The sequence below is a fragment of the Trematomus bernacchii genome, unplaced genomic scaffold, assembly GCF_902827165.1.
Source record: "Trematomus bernacchii unplaced genomic scaffold, fTreBer1.1, whole genome shotgun sequence".
In the NCBI taxonomy this organism is placed as follows: domain Eukaryota; kingdom Metazoa; phylum Chordata; class Actinopteri; order Perciformes; family Nototheniidae; genus Trematomus; species Trematomus bernacchii.
In genome coordinates, this window is record NW_022987592.1 from 1,199,697 (window position 1) to 1,219,876 (window position 20,180).

Here is a 20,180-nt window from a genome sequence, read left to right on the forward strand (position 1 = left end):
TTGTAGAATATGGTCATGTAGAATAAGGCATTAATAAGTGTTTTATAGTGACTAATAAAGAGCCAATATACTGCTAATATGCATGTTAATTAACAACTAGTTGATGGTGAATTTGTGTACCTTAATATAAAGTGTTACCAAATGAAATGTAACCTTTTGGGCAGACAGATGAACAGATCTCAGTGCTGCCATGTTCTAAAGGAACTCAACTATTTAAGCTTAATCATTCCAATAAAATGGCTCATATTTAACTCATTAACGCCAATGCACATGGCTTCTGTGGGTCAGTGTTTCTATGTGGAACTGTGAGATGACCCTAAATAAAACCTGCTCTGAGCAACTCCTTCCAACGCAACTGAAGTCAGATCATGACTGGCATCCTGTAGACTCCAGCTGCTTCAGAGGGAACACATGGACAGTCTCTTATTTACAAAAAGGCCCATTGGAGGACTAGCAAACTAGTCTTCAGCTGTGAAGGTATGGGATTAGTCCCTGGTCCATGATATGCACAAAATAAATGACATAAATATGATTATTCACCAAGTTTTTTTAATGAGGTAGGTGATTATAATAAAAGATAGAAAACAATATAATACCAGAGTTCAGGTTGTCAGTCTGTCACCATGCTATCTGCAGTTAGGAACCATTTAAGAGAAGAAGTAATAATAATAATAATAAACACATAGCAGCTGTAATAAAAAGTTGTAACAGAAGAACATATGAAATGTTATGGACCCTTAATAAATGTTCATCAGTCTAAGCATGCTAAACTGCTGAAATGCTTTTGGAGAAGGACCTCAGCAACATAACAGCAAGACTAATTCTACAGCATACAGTATATGTGTGTACAGTATATACAGTTCACCTGTTCTATGCTTCATACTGTCAATGGAATCAAATCAATGGATCATTTTCTGCAGTTCATCTCCACTCATACAGTGTAATAAGGTGGTTCCTCTGTGCTCAGTAACTCTGTCTGTGACCCTCCCCACACAACCCCACTGCATTATGAAGTATTTGGTGTCTGCTTCCGTCACGTCACAGGATCAAACGGTAGAAGACCCAGCATGCCAACATGACCCAGTGACTGGCCCAGTTCAGTTCGGACCACCTCTGGACGGTGTGGATGGCAGTGTAACCCTGTCAACAGGAGACAAAAACAAAACATTACACACACATCTCTGTCTCATGTCAGTCTGTGCTGTGAAACAATAATCACTATAACATTGAAATATGTTGTACAATTCTCAAAAGGTCACTGCAGAGAAAACCAAGCCGTTGATTGGATTAGCCTATCAGAGACAGTCCTGTATTCTAAAGCAGGGATGTCAAACATCTTCACAAATGTAATGGAGATTTTCTCAACTTTTATGTATTTTGTATATACATATATATGTACAAAATACATAAAAGTATATATATATATATATAAAGAGAGATTGTATACATTTACAAGGCAGGGGGATAACTTAAACTTCTTCCTTCATAGTTCCCACATTAGTTTTTATGCTGGTGTGTCAGGATTACTACAAACATGTGGAAATGAATGTTATATCATTTCAAGATCTTGAAAAGTTGTTTTGATCATAAAGTAAAATCCTATAGTGTTCAGTTATGTGTCTTTGTAGATACACTGTGATCTGTAAGAGTCATTACATTTTTTAAATTGTACTTAAAAAATGTCAGGTTGTAATGTTTTGTAAAAAGATAGTTCATTAAATGTGAAAATCTTCAGAATGTATTTTTTGCACTTAACCAAAGGGAACAATTTGGAGTTGTGGTTATGTATGGGTTATTCTGCTATGATGTTACTGGTCAGGCCCACATGAGATCACATGTGGCCGTATGTGGAACCTGAACTAAAATGAGTTTGACACCCCTGATCGAAAGCATCCATCCGTTATCTGTCAGCACTCCTCAGAGAGCCTCAGCAGGGACTGTCTCGCTGAGACATGTCCATGCTAACATTCACCTGCATGGCAAAGGACTGTTAAAACCCACACTGCTAACCCAGAACCCTGTTACTGTGCCAGTCCCATGTCCTTAGTATGTGCCACCACATGTTGGGTAACAGCCTTCCTGCTCTCTGCCCCTGCTGGACTTTGCTGTAAATCTAAACACATCACATGTGTACCTGCAGTTCTCTGCTCACTAACTCAATAAGACACTTGTGCACAGATGTTTTCAAATAAAAGCATTCCAGCTACTAAAATGTCTTGATCCCTCCCTTCTATTTATAACATGAGCCTCTGTGACCTGCACTATATATGACTTAATACAGTATGTTAATGTTCCTTATCCTCCAGTTGCTCTCACCTCTTCTACTTCCTGTTCGTCAAGTCCAGGATCAAACATAGAGCCCAGGTAGGTGAGGTGGAAGATGGCCAGGAGGCTGAAAACCAGGTTCAGCAACATCACCCAGTAGTCCTGCACACAAATGAAGAAAAATAACTGTGTGTTGTGTGTGTGTATTTCAATTGTGAACTTAATCTAATGCTAAACTCCCCGCAAAGTGTAATCCATGAGGCAAACAGGACAGCAGGCACGCTCCTATTCCATTTCATAAGATCAAGAGAGTCAAGTTATTTGAATACAAAGAACCATAAATCCTTAGACAGGAAGGAGAGTCCTCCTCATTAACATATGATTACTAAGGCCTAGGCTCCACGAAAACGGGTTCTATCCGCATATTTCTCTTGCGTATAGCCCTTTAAGCTACACGACGCCGTAACGGAACGGTAGAAACAGACCCTGCAAACAACAACGGGTCCAAAGGTGGATAGATCTGGGAACGGAGCGCTCTGGGGGGTCCAACGGGGCCGTGTGGTAGCCTATACGGTCATTCGTTTTCATAGCCCCGCCTCTCCCTGCCTCTCCCCTGCGGGGTTGCTATCGTGCTCCAGTCGCTACTGACCATGCTACAGTTCTTTGTGCACAGGAGCTCCTCCTTGAATTCAGATTATTTATCTTTATCTCGATATGGACATAAACGCGAGTGAAGTCTAATCTGACAGGACGGAGACACGCAGCTCCTCCCGCTGTGATGCAGCGGGAGCAAAACACACACTTCAAGTCAGATCATCACCCTTAGCTATTTTAATTACCTCTCAAACTACCTAAACTAGTTATAAATATGTTTATTTTTACTGTCGGGTCACTCATTAAAGGATCAGCTGCTGCATGAGACAGACACTGACGCTGTCAGAAGAGAGGAAAAAGAAAGGACAGGCTCCGTGTATTTTATTATTATATATCATTATATCGTCGTTATTCATTTGTTTTAAAGCTTAATAAATAACAAAGAAGACCTTTGACCGGCACTTTTATAATTTTGTCCGGAAGATTTAAACTTTAACACACGTTGACCGGCGAAAAACTCTGCCCGGTTCCCTCTGCCCCCACCGCGGAGAATAAACAGAAGTGCAGCCATGACAACCATTCTTCTTCGCTGCTTTTGTGGAGGAAGTTGCTGCTTTTGTGGAGGAAGTTACAGCGCCACGTACAGGCTCGGCATATGTACTGCAGCTTTTCCAGCGGTTGGATCTAAACGGAGCTGTCTCGTGTGGCAAGACACTATCCGGTGTATATTGCGTGTGGGCGGAAGCCTTTTGGCGATTGCGTTTGCGTTAATCCTATGCGTTTTGCCGTATGCGTTCCTGTGGGGCCTAGGCCTAAGATGTTAACTGTGTAGGTGCTAATGCCGTCAGCCCTTAGAAAGGGCATCAGTTGATGATTAAAGTGTGTTTTATTAAAGGGGACAAATTCTTATGCTGATTCATTTATATCAATCTATCTTTAAAATGATATGTGTAGAGCCCAATATGACAAATTACAATTGGCTCCGGGAGCTTTACAGTCTGCAGCATAGACCCTTCAGCGGCCCAGATCAATTCCCCTGAAACTGTTCATCATGGCAGCCATAACTGCTTTACAACAGATACACAGAATTTGCCATTGATAAGTAGATGTCTGTTTTGAGCGAAGCTGTACCTTCTTGTGCTGATGGCTGCAGTCGGGGGGGCAGGGCCTGGAGAGGACACAGGCACTGAAGATGGAGGCAAGCTTTTTTCTCAGAACTGAGGATGAGAAAAATCAACAACCTTGTTCATTGAGGTGTGAGAACCAAAACCCATTAAAGCAATCACACATGCTGGGAGCACACAAGGACCTACATGGGAAATGTAGTCTTTTTTAGCCTCTTGACTACAGAGGTCATGATAAGGTGAACATATTTGCCTTTTTTACAAAAAACTAAAGACTGGCTATAACAGTAATAGTTCTGTTCAATAGATCAACGTTCTCTCTTGAAAACTCCTATTAACAAAGCTGATATGGAAATGGAAGATTTAAATACATTCCTCTTTAAAACTTCACAAGATGAAAGATGAAAGCAGCAGCACACACACAGGAGGTTCAGTGAGTGCATTCACCCGTACCATGTTCCACATATGTGATGAAGCCCAGAGACAGCAGCACAGCGCCCAGATGGAAGCTCAGCCCCTGAGAGAGCACAGGGGGGGTTTGACAAAACCAAATCCAGTCACAACACAACAAACATACAAGACTACTACAAACAAAACAAAAATAAAATATTCAAATTTGGACATAACCACTATAGGGCCACAGAGAGGCCATGAACAAATACATCTGCAAAAATATATATATATATATTACTGTGTATACATATACACAGTAAAACAAACATAATCTGTGAAAGGAGGATCATTGGGGTTTTGTAAAGCTAGAAACTAAAATATGTTACTGAAAACATTTGAGGCAAGGCTATGAAGAAACAGAACCCTGATTTATGTTTGACAGTTTGATTGGAGGTGACAAGCAGTGATTAGGTGCTTTCACACCAAGTACTTTTCCCAGGAATAGTTCCCGGAACTTTTATTTCCTGGAACTATCTAGTAAATCGCGTTCACACCGGAATAAGTCCCTGAGGGAGCCGCTGACGTCACTTCTTCTTCTTCTTCTGCGTTGGGTTTACTGGCAGGCCGCAAACAACTTCACGGCGTATACTGCCACCCGAAGTCCCCGGAGTTGGGGACTGGCTTCAGTAGAAGCTGCTGGGAGTCCCAGCAGCTTCTACTGAAGCCTTCCGAGTAAATCGCCAGAAGCACGGACATCTCTACCGCTCCCATGTTTTCTTTTGTGTTGCCATAAGTTAGTCTCTCTCCATTGGTGCGCTGGGCTAATGCTAATGCTAATAATGCTAATGCGAGCAAATAAAATGGCGGCTTCACAAAAACTTTTCAGAGTTTTACGGGGCGTGGTTTGCAATTCGCCCAGCCAATCAGAAATTGGAACCTTTTTCTCCCCAGGAAAGTCCCTGCTCTCTAGCAGGGACTAAAAAGGGGTGAAAAGGTTCACAAAAAAAAGTTCTAGTTCCAGATCTTTTTAGTGTGAACGCAAAATCCCAGGAACTATCGGAACTATTCCTGGGAAAAGTACTCATTAGTACCTAATGTTGATGAACTGACAGGCCCAGAGTGTTATTTGTCTGACCCGGTATGGAAGAAATAACGTTTGAGCCTCTTGTTATTGTGTCATGTGACCTGTTGTTGAAGACAGCCATTGTAGTATATCATACGTTCACAAACTATATCCTAAAATAATATTAAAAGTATATTTAAAGGTGGGGTAGGTAAGTTTGAGAAACCAGCTCGAGATACACTTTTTGTTATATTCCATGGAATGCTCTTAACATCCCGATAGCAATGAATATCTTAAGTGCTTTGACAAAAAATCCATAAAAAAATGTCATCTGTGGAAGCCGTAATACTGTAAAAAGCACGACCAATCATTTTAGCCGGCCCAGCTAAAATAACTGGATGGCCCAGCTGCCCGTCAGCCTTCCATCTGTGCACAAACTTATCTCGTGCCCTCATTGGTCACGTGCGCGTTCGTGTGTGTTGGAGGAGGGGCTCTGTAAGGAAGTGGCAGATTTGTTCCGGCTGTGTATTTTCAAATTCTAGCGCACTCGAGCCGGTTTCTCCAGAATTACCTACCCCACCTTTAAGTATACAAGCAATACCCCTAACACTGTTAAGTGCCGAGCAGAAAAGAGTCTTCCTGTCACTCACATGCAGCAGAGCGCTGGCTGTGTATGTCACCAGGATGGCAGGAAAAGTCCCCAGTTTCATGGCGTTTTTAAAGGCATCTGAAAACATGGATCATTACGCATTAAACACAACATCCTGAGGTTATAATGTACAGTATCTTTCCTAAAACATGTTAATACAAAATGAGTGATGATCAATGTGCTTGTTTTTGTCTAAAACCATAAGGTTTTAAATGTATTATAATATACAGTATGTATGACAAAAAAAAGAAAAGCCTCAGAGAGTAGCTGGAAGCAGATAATATTAGGATTACTGCTAATTAAGAAGCTAAAACCATGAACTGATTTTCTAAATGGTTGCTTAAATATTTTCTTCTGATTGATCAAGTTATGCAGCTATAAATATGACACTGCTCACAACAGAACAGGAAGATGTTGACATGTGTTGTGTACGTATAAGGGAGCAACAGAGGAAAGGTGATAGTCTATTTGCAGCTCATAGAGTCCTATTGTGAACCGAAATGTTGAGCACCCCAAAGTTTTATGTTAGAAATGTATAGTAGGGTCCCCAGCTCATAAAAACTGCCGAATGCTAACTTGCATATGTCGGGCAATTTGCACAATTAGCTTAAGTTGCGTAATTAACATTATAGCTTATGTCCACAATAGTAAGTAAATGGTCTGACCGATTGTGGTTTTGGAGATAGCGGAATGCATTTCGGACATTTTCAGAATCTGAAATGGCAGTTAGCATCGGGCAGTTTCTATGTGCTGGGGACCCTACTATACATTTCTAACATAAAACTTTGGGGTACTCAACATTTCCAGGTTCACACTGCTAGCAACTAGACTAAAAGGGGGATCATCCTCTGGGGATCATGACTGTCTGTCAAAGGTTTCCCCTCCATGGATCAGTGAGTGACGTTAGCCTCCAGCAGCTTTTGTGTGTGGGGCAGCAGGACTGAATCTTTCTGAAGATGTACGCACTTACAGGTTTTCAGCCATCGAGACATGGGAATGTTCCAGGAAGTCACCACCAGCACCATGGAGCGGGGCATCTCCACACTGAGAGGCTTTACCACACTCATGTCCCTGCCCAATAAGCACAGAGACACATTTTATGACCAGTAACTCATCATTTCACTCTTCTTCTAGCGCACTAAATGGACCGATCGCATACCGCCAACTTCAGTCAAGAGGAATACGACATTATAACAGAGACCTTTAAAGGAAAATATATATAAATACACAGCACAAAAGCATCACTTTTGCATTATTAGAAAACATTTATCAACTAATTCATATGGAAAGGGAATCCAAACATGTAATATTATTAAGAAATACAGGTTTTGTTTCTGAGAGACTGCAAAAAAGGTGTGAACTTTGTAGTGAATTATTGGTGACTTCAGCATCATTATTACAGAAGACGTTGGAATCCTGCAGGACAGACCAGCAGAAACTATAAGTCAATTACTATTATCAATAAATAAAGGTTCTCGTTAGCACAGGTTTGGCCGCTGAATACCTTACAATGTGTCTGATGAACAGGTCTACCTCTACAGTGCAGTTCCCCCCTGCTCAGCTCTTACCATCTGATGTGGTCCTTCTCTTCAGTGGCCCCCGCTCCAGCCAGCATGCTGGTGCCTTCACTGAGGTGACCCACAAAGTAGTTACTGAAGTGGAAGGACACTGCGTTCTCATACGCATGCAGCCACCTGTGCACAAACACAAAGACACACATTACGTTTACTCAAACGCGGTTATCACTTTCACTTAAGACTTCCTGTAAGAGGACATCTTAACCCCCTTTTAGCGTAACTTCAGTACTTCCTTATGAACAGATAACTTAAAAGGCACTAAAGTAATCTGATAATCCAACACAGGTGACAGAATTGCATCTTCACCGGTTTGGTCTCAGAATGTTTCATACTTGGGGCATACGATGACATCTGATCCATCTTCATCTTATGATGAAGACCATGAGAGACGTGGGAGCTGATGAAGTGAATGAGTGAGTGAGTGAGTGAGTTGACCCTGAGACCAGGATGTTTTGTCTAAGGAGTAGTTAACTGAGGCCCCGTTTACATGGAGAGGGTTCGGGTTGTATCTGCTACTTTTTTCTATCGTATTGACGGTTCGTTCACACGAGGCAGCAACGGAACCGCGGAAACGGACCCCTCAAACGATAACGGGTCCCAAGGTGGGTAAATCTGCGGACGGAACGCTCTGGGGGGTCAAACGGCTCCGTGTGTACGCCCTATACGCCTTAGCCCCGCCTCTCCCCACCTCTCCTGCTCACCCCCGTGTCACCCGCGTCATTGCTGATGTGTTTCGCCAACAACAACAACAACCGAGTGTTTCGAGCCAGGTCCCGGTATCTCGCAGGACAGTGCACCCAGCAGGAGCCTCCAGCTAGATTTGATCGATATGGACATAAACGCGAGTGAAGTCTAATCGGACAGGTGAGAGAGATCAGAGATCAGCTGCTGCTGACGAAGACACGCAGCTCTGCATGATCACCTGCAGCTCCGCCCGCTGTGATGGAGCGATGAGCGGAGCAAAACACACACTTCAAGTTAGATCATCACCCTTAGCTATTTTAATTACCTCTCAAACTGCCTAAACTAGTTATAAATATGTTTATTTTTACTGTCTGGTCACTCATTACTGGATCAGCCAGCTGCATGAGACGGATACTGACGGCTGTCAGAAGAGGGGGAGGAAAAGAGAGACTCCGTTTATTATTCTTATATTATTATATAGAGTCGTTATCAATTTGGTTTAAAGCTCAATAAATAACAAAGAAGACCTTCGACCGGCACTTTTCTAATTTTGTCCGGAAGATTGAAACTTTAACGGACATGTTGACCGGCGAAAAAAACACAAGGGCAACCAGGCAACCATGCTTGGGAGGTCTTCTTCGCTGCTTTTGGTGTATTTTGTGGCGTTAGTACAGCGCCACTTACAGGCCCGGCATATGTACTACGCGTCTCCAGCGGGTCGAGCAGTCTCGTGTAGAAGGACTCGTTTATTGAGCCGATTGCGTGTGAACGGAAGACTTTTTTGATATCGAATTCGGTTCATTTTCGTTTCCGTCTCCGTGTAAATGGGGCCTAAAACACCTTACTACTGATAACTACCAAGCACGGGACTCTTGTTTGAGTTTTTGTCATTACAAACATTTGATATGTGAGCTTTGTTACACACGACATGTCTATCTGTTTTGGTTTGGTTCAAAAGTGAAAAGTCTAAAGGTCCAGACCAGAAGAGGTAGGTATGATAGAGACAGACTGACCTTTGAGTGGTTAAACATGTGCTGACAATGGAAGCATTTATCCATCATCCAATACCACATTTTTTGTATTAACACACTTCAGTTGTTCTATGGAAGCCTGTGGGAAATCAGCAAACTCTAACCCTGAAAACAATTCTTACCTTTCTCAAATGTATCTTGGAAGCAGGGAGAGAAAGACAGAAAGCATGTTCACAAAACAGTGTATTGTATTGACTCAATGTCTTAGTTGAGGAGGATAAAGATGTTTTTAAAGGTGCCTTACTTCTGTGTGATTGTGTTTCCATGGATGGGGATGAACAGAGGGAAGAGGTAGGGGGCGACGCAGGTGGAGACCAGCAGGCAGACCTGACTCTTCAGGAGGCAGAGGGAGGAGCTGCCCAGCCAGCGCCAGCTCTGAGGAACACACAGGGCGGTCCAAATGTCAGGTTAGCTTAGGAACCTTCCTAACGGAATGAAATGACCTGGAAGTTCCTCAGTGGCCGCCATGATAAGAGCTGTTCGAATTCTCTAGTCTAGATGAAAGGAAAGGAGGTTTGAAACTTCCTTTATAACCTCCTTTAGCTTAGGAACCACTGGACCTTCCTTTACGAAAGGAAATGCTGTCCCACAATGCCTTGCGGCTGCAACATTTATCGTGACTTTGTTTTGAACATTAATTTTTCACTGTAAAATAAATAATAATAAAGTCAACATTTCACAGTGTATACTGAGCGGAATGGGGTGAGCCACAATAAGTTTCACTTTACTTTTTTAATTTAAATTCAGATCTTGGTAATAAAGAGTATATTTGTCACTGTTGTCCACGTTCATAAAGCCGGCATAAAACCCATTATAACGCACGGTGCAAAGTCTTTATGTGCTCTTACAGTAGTCCTCTGTACAGACAACTGTAGTTTCCCCACAGCAGACGCACATTCATTTCTTCCTTTTGCGCATCATGAATACGTCCGATAGTGTCAGTGCAGTCGGATTCTCAAAGCACTCTATTCCTGAGTCCTGACGTTTCTCACAGAGGTCAAGGAATAGTGGTTAGGAAAAGATGATAGGAGCTGATTTTAGGACAATTCGACCGCAACCACACTCAACACCACAGCACTGAGCATGGAGAGCACCGTGCACACAGTTGGACAGAAGTACTCACCAGCTTTTTGCCCTCAATGGCGTTCTGATAAGTGGAGAAGCTTATCCAAGGGCCGAACACTACAGTGCCCACAAAGAGAACGTAGCCCAGGAACTGAGCTGGGGAGGGCAGGCAGCTCACGGCCCCCCTGTCCAGGTCAAAGGCCAGAGAGATGGCCTTCATGGCCACCACCATCTGAGAGCCTGAAACACACACACACACATTTTCAATTACCATTACATTTAGAAAAAAGTTACCAGATTATGGTTACCTTTTTTTTTAGAATAGAGATTACTAGCAGGATAGCAGTGTTACAACACATTTTGAACTAAAGATGGATATATTATAGGTAGACGTACTGAATGAGTTTTCTTTATGGTTTATATTTAGGCTACTTTAATTCTTTATTTTAAATACATTTATCTTGAATGCAGTAGGTGGACACTTGATTTATTAAACAAAAATACAGTCCATGCTTTTGATTAATGTATTAAGCATTTGTGAACTATGACTGTTACTACATTTTGGATATGAAGTATCTTGGTTTCTTCTTTTCTACGGTTACATTGTAACATTGCTTAATTAAAAAACATCTTATTGTTATTTATTTTCTCTTGTTTTTATTGATTTGATATTGATGTAATCTAAAAGTAATGAAAGGTAATCAGGTTACATTAATTATATATTTTGATACTCAGATTAAGTTACCGATTACATTTTTTGACATGTAACTAGTAACTGTAATTGTTCTTACTAACCCTCCCAACCCTGTTAATAAATGATATTGCACTCAAGCTCCATTCACTAAAGATGATTGTTATGCTAAGGTGTGTAATAATCAGGGTTCATACACTTTTTCACCAATGATTTTCAATGACTTTTCCATGACTTCTCCATGACCTTTACCTAATTTTCCATGACCAAAACAATTACTCTTTCTCAGCGGTACCACTGAAAATGGTTTATTTTAACATGGAATAGGAAAATAAGGTCTGAAACATGTTGTGCCTATCTAAAACAAATCCAATAGTAGGCTTACTAGCTTCTACACGCTAAAGCAACTCAAATCTCAACAGCAAAACACCTCGTCAGTTAAATGCCATTTTACGTTTCATTACTATACGATACAGTATGTATTATCATTATAGTATTACTATTTCGGCGATTAGATAACATATAAATTATATTTGATGCAACTTTAGTTACATTTCCATGACTTTTCCAAAACTTTGGGAAATATATTGTTTTCCATAACTTTTCCAGGGCCTGGAATTAGCATTTTGAATTTCCATGACTTTTCCAGGTTTTGAATGACCGTAAGAACCCTGAATAATGTTATCATGATGTGTTTAAAGGTCATCTTTAAAGCAATAGTAGTTTCAGCAGTGTATTGTTTTCACCCTGGGGTCCAATAGGATATTGAGAATTGTGGAATTTCGTAACGACTACTAAATGTGCTGTAGAATCCCTTTGCTAAGAACTACATCCTAGGATAATATATTGTTTTTACAATTTTCATACATTACAATATTATATTATATATTATATAAGATTTCCATAGCTGACAGGTTCACACAAACTTTTGAACATTGATTTTCACAGCAATAGATTTAGTACCATATGACCCATTCTCTGTTTCCTATCATAGTAAAACATATCACTGTCAGTTTTTAATTATTTTAAAGTAGAACAACGACTGTAAAAGGATAAACATGATCTTTGATGGGAAATGGGAACATTAAATACATAGTTGTGGAACTATGTGGTACTATCAACTGATTCAAATACACAACTAAACATACATCAGTGACAGTGTTCTCAGGACAACTGGTGGAATATTTACCTCTTATTTTATGCCAGGTCACCATGTCAATCAGATGCAACTCTCTGAAAGGAAGAGGGAAAAAAACTAAGATTTTACAATTTATTCTACACCAGAAATGTGTGGGTATGCTGAGTACTTATGGAATGGATAGATAGAAACTATTCAGCAGTGAGTAGGAGCCGCTCTAACAGGCTGCAACTTGTTTAAGTTAAGAATTAACATTTGGACTTTAGTGGCTTTTGTGAGCGAGGCCTGAAGAGACAGGCTCTCAGTGTTTTACCTAGACTTAGCAGCTTATGGAGCTAGTGCAGACAGTTCCTTTCCTAACAGTTGGCAACATTATGCTGGGTTTTTTAGTTGGACTATTTGGTGCAGTTTACTTTGCTGGCCTCTGAAACTGAAATTACTCACACAGACACACACAGACAGACAGACACACAGCCTCACACAGCCTCACACAGACAGACACACAGACTCACACAGACAGACACACAGCCTCACACAGACACACACTGACACACACAGCCCAACACAGCCCCACACAGACACACACAGCCTCACACATAGACACACACAGCCCCACACAGCCTCACACATAGACACACACAGACACACACAGCCTCACACAGACACACACAGCCTCACACAGACACACACAGCCCAACACAGCCTCACACAGCCCCACACAGACACACACAGCCTCACACATAGACACACACAGCCCCACACAGCCTCACACAGCCTCACACAGACACACACAGCCTCACACAGACACACACAGCCCAACACAGACACACACAGCCTCACACAGACACACACAGCCTCACACAGACACACACAGCCCAACACAGCCTCACACAGACACACACAGCCTCACACAGCCCAACACAGACACACACAGCCACACACAGCCACACACAGCCTCACACACACACACACACACACACACACACACACACACACACACACACACACACACACACACACACACACACACACACACACACACACACACACACACACACACACACACACACACACACACACACACACACACACACACACACACACACACACACACACACACACACAGCCTCACACAGACACACACCGACACTCACAGACACACGTATGTTGGTGATGGCCTCTGCGTTAGAGCTGTGCATATTCACTGGTTTCACGATTCGATTCGGATACGATTATCCTGTCAACGATTCGATTCGATATCCCGATGCATCACGATTCATACCAATGCGTTGCATCCTCAATTTTCTATATTACTGCACATGGCTTATTTTTCATCAATGAATACATGCAGTAAATACATATGAACTCTCTTTTTATTATTTAGAAAGTGCTTCAGAAATCAATAACATAAATGTCTTGACATTAAATTATAAACCAAAATAAATCAATTGTATAGGTCTAGCCTCCCTATATCTGTGTGTGAAATTGTTCCATCCTCAAAAACTAAAAACTAATGCTTCTGCAGTCTAGCTGCAGCTTCTAGCAACGGTCTTCTGTTAAAAAAAGGACACTGAATGTCCTGAATGTGGCATCATACACAGGACTTGAGTCTGAACACAGCAGACAACAGGAGTATTTACAACAGCATTATAAAAACAAAAATACTGCATGTGGGTGCACACTTACATTCTCTGTCTTACTGTTACATACATCCCATGATTGTATGAGATTAAAGGGGACCTATCATGCAAAATGCACTTTTGTACGTCTTTTATACATGAATATGTGTCCCCGGTGTTCCAGGGAACTCACCAAGTGTCAGAAAACACAACCCTCTCTATTTTCCTCCATACCCAAATCTCTAAAGAAGGGGCTGCAACGGATCTGATAAAAACTGATCCAGATTTGAACACTGTCCTGACGTCATGACGGTGGCGCTACGGCTATTGGGCCAACTCTCCACCTATCAGGGGAATGTGGGGTTGGGCCACGGCCGGCCATTGCCGCTCGAAAGCGCTGGAGACGCTGTAGTACATATGCCAGGCCTGTAAGTGGCGCTGTAGTCTGCCACAAAAGCAGCGAAGAAGACTTCCCGCCCATAGTTACCCTTCTGTTTATTCTCCGCTGTGGCTTTTTTTCTCCCTCCCCGAGGCAAGCGTTTGCTCCCGCTGCTTTAATTCAATGCAATCCCTCCCCGTCGAGGCAAGCACTGTAATTCTCTCCGGTTAGTCCACCAGCAGATGACAAACACCCACCTCTCCGCCTCTTCCAAGGAACGAGGGGACCGTGCAGCAGAGTTTCAGTTTCAGTTTGTTTCGCCGGTCAAGATGTCCGTTAAAGTTTAAATCTTCCGGACAAAATTAGAAAAGTGCCGGTCAGAGGTCTTCTTTGTTATTTATTGAGCTTTAAAACAAATAAATAACGACTCTATATAATAAAACACGGAGGACGGAGATCTCTTTTTCTCCCCCTCTTCTGACAGCCCAGCAGCTGATCAGAGCACGTCTCCCCTCTCCTGCAGGGGGGTGTGGTCAGCAGAATCAGACCCGTAGACAGCAAACAGCACATAGAGCGAAATGAGGCATGGCTAAAATGCATGATCTGTTTGGTATTTTGAAAACAGAAACGTATAAATATACCTTATATAGGTATGGCCCTACAATATATCATTTAAATATAGCATGATAGGTCCACTTTAAGTTAGCTTCATTATATCTCAATCAGTGATTAGGTGAATAATAAAGTTTCTATCAGGTTACTATCAGCCTGTCACTCATTATTTTCAGGGAGGGGGCGGGGTTTGGAGGAACGGAGAGGAGACGGTGATCGCGGAAGCTTTTTCCTCCTACCTTCACAAACTTTACACACGTATATATCAACTGAAAATAGCAAGAGGACATTCATACTCTGCAATCCAAGACTTAATTAAATCCACCAGAAACCTGACATGACGACAACGAGTGTTTTTCAAAAAGATAAAGCCTTGTGTGTCTGAGCCGCAGCGACAGGGACTGATTCAGAGCGGGTCCTTCTGCTGTTGGTTCTGGACTGGTGTTCTTGTGTTGGTGGATAAAGCAGACTGCTCCGTGTTTGGAGTCTCTGTGCCGCTGTCACGTCTGTTCCCTGATCTCTGCGTCACCGACCGATTTGATATTCAAGTGACAGAAAAAAACAACAACAAAAAACGTTATTGTCCAGCCGCGGCCGGAAGATTAGGAAGCAACGTTACTATGCTATTATCGATTATGTTCTGTCCCTGCATCGATGCAGAATCGTCCACGTCCGCATCACGATGTATCGTAGAAACGATTAATTTCAACACCCCTACTCTGCGTTCACTGTGATGGAGGGTTGACGCTACAGCTGGGTACTTTTCAGTTTCTTATTTAATCAAGATTTCAATACTTTAGATAAACTAAAATGGTTTGTAATCAATGCTAAAATGGTGCAATGTCACTGTTTCGATGTGGGTGATATACAAATGCATAACACATCAATCAAAAACTGCAAATAGTGTATGAGGGAGTTTGCAATTTGCAACTGTACATCGTTGCTGCAAAACATGAAGTCCTCACTGGAGAGGAAGTGTTTACGCTGCCACAAAGAGGACATCCAGGACTCTCAACAGCTAACCTGGTGTTTTCAGCAGCCAGTCTGTGTGTGTGTGTGTGTGTGTGTGTGTGTGTGTGTGTGTGTGTGTGTGTGTGTGTGTGTGTGTGTGTGTGAGCATGGCACATTGTGTACCTACAGTACCACAGAGGGGGTTTTAATACTTTGTTAGGTGTTTATATTTCTGTGTGTCCGTCTGTGTACAGATTTTGTTGCAGCGACAGCACCTGTGCAAGAAGAGGCCATTACCCACTCCCTTCTTTGTTTTAGATTTCCGAAAATTATTTCAGCTTCCAGGAACACATGTGTTTTTGCAGGTTATTTCTCACCCAACAAGGAGGTAGATGAGGATGAAGACAGAGAGGAAGACGCCTCTGCTGCTGGAGTGTTGGCTGAGGAGCAGAACCAGGTAGCAGAGCACACTGAGCAGAAGCACCCACAGCATGTGCAGCTGGAAGAACAGGAAGAGGCCGTACACCCCCGCCAGCACGGACACTACATGCTTCACAGTGGACTCACCTCCTGAGGAACACAAGCAAGAACATTTGATAAATGACGATAAAGTCCTCAGAGCTCGTTTCCTAATGAAGCTTTCATCGTACATCACATCATAAACCGGTTGCATTTAGGTATATTCTAGCCCATTGTAGTAAACATGGATGACAGAAAATCTACTATGTTAAAAAAAAAAATTCTATTTCACTGTCACTTGATCTTGAATAGGAGTAGTGTTGAAATCAAGGGACATTATCTAAGGCCCCGGCTCCACGAGGACGAAAACGGGTTGAATCCGCATATTTCTCATGCGTATAGCCCTCTAAGCTCGACGACGCCGTAAGGGAAACGTAGAAACAGACCCCGCAAACGACAACGGGTCCAAAGGTGGATAGATCTGGGAACGGAGCGCTCTGGGGGGTCCAACGGGGCCGTGGAGTCGCCTATACGGTCATTCGTTTTCATAGCCCCGCCTCTCCCCCGCAGGGTTGCTATCGTGCTCCAGTCGCTACTGACCATGCTACAGTTCTTTGTGCAACATCTACAGGAGCTCCTCCTTGAATTCAGATTATTTATCTTTATCTCGATATGGACATAAACGCGAGTGAAGTCTAATCTGACAGGACGGAGACACGCAGCTCCTGCCGCTGTGATGCAGCGGGAGCAAAACACACACTTCAAGTCAGATCATCACCCTTAGCTATTTTAATTACCTCTCAAACTACCTAAACTAGTTATAAATATGTTCATTTTTACTGTCGGGTCACTCATTAAAGGATCAGCTGCTGCATGAGACAGACAGGAAAAAGAGACAGGCTCAGTGTATTTGATGATTATATATCATTATATCGTCGTTATTCATTTGTTTTAAAGCTCAATAAATAACAATGAAGACCTTTGACCGGCACTTTTATAATTTTGTCCGGAAGATTTAAACTTTAACACACGCTGACCGGCGAAAAACTCTGCCCGGTTCTGTCGGCCCCCACTGCGGAGAATACACAGAAGTGCAGCCATGACAACCATTCTTCTTCGCTGCTTTTGTGGAGGAAGTTGCTGCTTTTGTGGAGGAAGTTACAGCGCCACGTACAGGTTCGGCATATGTACTGCAGCTTTCCCAGCGTTTGGATGTAAACGGAGCCGTCTCGTGGAGCTTGACACAATCCGGTGTATATTGCGTGGGGACGGAAGCTTTTTTGCGGTTGCATTTGCGTTACTCCGATGCGTTTTGCCGTATTTGTCCTCGTGGAGCCGGGGCCTCAGTATGTTAGTACACACCATACCATCCTTTTCCTTGAGCTATATCCACATGAAATAATGAAGACGAGTGTTGCTGTGAAGGCTTTACTTGCTGATAAGAGAGAGCACCCACCCAGTCTGAAACAGAGTCTGCAGGCCAGGCAGAGCAGCAGCAGCCCCCCCAGCTGCTGCCCCCCCTGCTGCACCGTGCTGACCCCGCAGCCCTCCCACAGCTGCTGCAGCACCACCAGCCGGACAGACAGCTCCATCCTCAAGCTGCACACACACACAATTTATTATTACAACACTTATCAACCCATGAAACTAAGACAAAATAATTGTAAAAACCAAAGGGGTTTAGATGAATGAAGGTCTGTGAGGAAACACCTCTGAAGAGCGGCCTCATAAGATGAGATAACATGAGATATACTTTATTGATCCCAATTTGTGACATTTTTCGTCACATCAGCAGTAGCATATACACCACTGTGAATATATACATATCAGTAATAAAGGATATATATCTATAAAGTATGTGTATTGAATACACAATATAACTATACAAATGTAGAGGATTGAAGGCAGTTTACATTATGATAGGCCAGCCTATCACAAACTCACAAAATGTAAACATTGATTACAATTTACATTTGAGTTAGCAGCATAATTACAGATTTAAATGAATCCTCAAGGGAGCACAAAGTTCAATAAAGCCTCTAACACAAGCTTAGTCCGGCAGTGGCTCAGTCAGTAGGGGCTTGGACTGTGAGCTGTAGGGTCGCCGATTTAAGTCCTCGACCAGACCTAAATATGGAGTGTGGACTTCTACTTGGAGAGGTCCCAGTTCACCTCCTGGGCCCTGCCGTGGTGCCCTTGAGCAAGGCACCGGACAACCTCCTTCCCCCCCACTCCCATTGCTCCCCGGGCGCTGTGCAATAGCTGCCCACTGCTCCTAGTACTAGACTCCTGGTACTAGGATGGGTTAAATGCAGAGGACACATTTCACTGTGTGCTGTGTGCTCTGCATGTGTGACCATTAAAGAGGGTTTCATCCTTCCGATTCTATTCTATTCTTCTATTAACACATCCCTGCAGAGTACGTACCTCCACAGCAGGATGTTTCAGTGGGCAACATCTCTTCCTCCCTGCAGCCTTTACAACCAGCATGCCCCTGGTAGACCCCCCCCCCCCCCACTCACACAATTTAAGACTACGACAACACTGTTGTGCAATAACACTTATGTGCAATTTGTAAATTATTAGAATCTACTTCGAATGTGACTTCTTTCACATTTGTAATCGTATAATGTGTGCATTCCCTTTCATCTAAAAGTGTTTTTTTTTTTTAAATGTTGTCTACATCTTCACTTTTGCTGTAACTATGTATATGTCCCCTCTGTGGACATTCTGCTTGTATAACCTGCACACCTCTGCAGACTGAGATATGCTAACCTTGCTACGTCAACTTCCGAGCTATAGGTCCTTCTAGCGTTAGTTTAAGAAACAAACCTAATATCGCCTTTTTCCAGCCATTAAAACATAAAAACATCACTTAAACAGTGTTAGCTACCTAGCTAAGTTAACATTAGATGCTTTGAAATAGTTCACTTACTAACTTTACTGTGAACGTATTGTCTTGTCCGTTGGAAGGTTGCCTTTAGACATGTTTGAAGACTGTGAAACAAATCAGCGCGAACGCTTCTTAATGAAATGAAGCAGCGAGCCGAGGCTAGCAGTAGTGCTACAGAGTTTATGAGTTAGCATGTAGCCGTGGAACAGGAGAAGGGAGTGTGTGCGGCGGAGACCTGTTCAGAGAAGGGAGTGTGTGTGCGGCGGAGACCTATTCAGACTCAGAGAAGCCCCGGTGACTCCAGCAGACGAGTGGAAGTTACGTTCAACAACATACCTCCACTTCTTCCTCTCTTTACGGCTGAGGCTGTGACCAGCGTTAAAGGTGCAGTACCGCCACCTGCTGCAGTGGAGTGTAGAACGGAAACATCTACCTAAACCAAGCAAGCCCCCAGTCTCCTGGTGGTCATACATACTACAGCAGAGAGTTTGGAAGAAATATACTGTACAATAGTAAAGTTATTGAAGATGATGCCATATTTATTGAAGACTTTACATTATAAATATTCACCAAAATTATTCAAAAGCATATTCTTCCAAACTCTGCTGTAGTATAACCACCAGGAGACTATTGATGTGTGTAGTGAGTTTGGTAGTAATATACTGTATAATAGTGAAGTGATTGAATATTATTGTATTCTCTTTTTTCGGAGAACTTTGCACTTTGCAGACGGTCCCTGAGCACTCGTTTCTTCTCCGGCTGCAGATAGAGACCAATGTAATGTGTCCAGCTCGGAGGACGGCGCATATTGGCTTTTTTTGATCAAAATGTGATTGTAGTTCGTTGTCAACCTTACCACGGTACTTAGGAGACGTAATTTGTGTCTGAATAACCTTTTGTTCATGAGTTATTGATCCGTAAAATCCGAATCTGCCAATATCATTCCAACTTTACTGAACTACCTTGAGCTAACTTATCCATTAGCTAGTAGCC

The 20,180-nt window shown here is 42.6% G+C and overlaps 1 protein-coding gene across 5 annotated transcripts; it reads right to left on the reverse strand.

The window, feature by feature from the left end:
* Window positions 1–527: 527 nt before the first annotated feature.
* On the reverse strand, window positions 528–19,509 carry LOC117481496 (protein-serine O-palmitoleoyltransferase porcupine-like). 5 transcript variants are annotated; one of them, XM_034129197.1, is made up of 13 exons: window positions 19,423–19,509; window positions 17,751–17,893; window positions 16,213–16,405; window positions 12,326–12,369; window positions 10,504–10,685; window positions 9,625–9,755; window positions 7,657–7,782; window positions 7,059–7,159; window positions 6,090–6,166; window positions 4,437–4,500; window positions 3,991–4,076; window positions 2,317–2,427; window positions 528–1,140 (listed from the first exon to the last, which is right to left on the reverse strand). In XM_034129197.1, the coding sequence occupies exons 2-13, from the start codon at window positions 17,884–17,886 to the stop codon at window positions 1,039–1,041; spliced, it is 1,353 nt and encodes a 450-aa protein (XP_033985088.1). In that variant the 5' UTR covers window positions 17,887–17,893; window positions 19,423–19,509; the 3' UTR covers window positions 528–1,038. The 5 variants fall into 5 exon arrangements, with proteins under 5 accessions (XP_033985088.1, XP_033985086.1, XP_033985087.1 ...); XM_034129195.1 differs by having other exon boundaries at window positions 19,230–19,486; XM_034129196.1 differs by having other exon boundaries at window positions 19,234–19,480.
* Between the last annotated feature and the right edge of the window lie 671 nt (window positions 19,510–20,180).

What these genes read in the sequence shown, in the direction of transcription:
- LOC117481496 (XM_034129197.1), bottom strand. Translation starts at nt 17,886, where the DNA reads ATGGAGCTGTCTGTCCGGCTGGTGGTGCTGCAGCAGCTGTGGGAGGGC. An exon ending in CAGACTCTGTTTCAGACTGG is followed by an intron (nt 16,406 to 17,750) that starts GTGGGTGCTCTC and finishes TGTGTTCCTCAG; the next exon opens with GAGGTGAGTCCACTGTGAAG. An exon ending in GTCTCGATGGCTGAAAACCT is followed by an intron (nt 6,167 to 7,058) that starts GTAAGTGCGTAC and finishes CCATGTTTTCAG; the next exon opens with ATGCCTTTAAAAACGCCATG.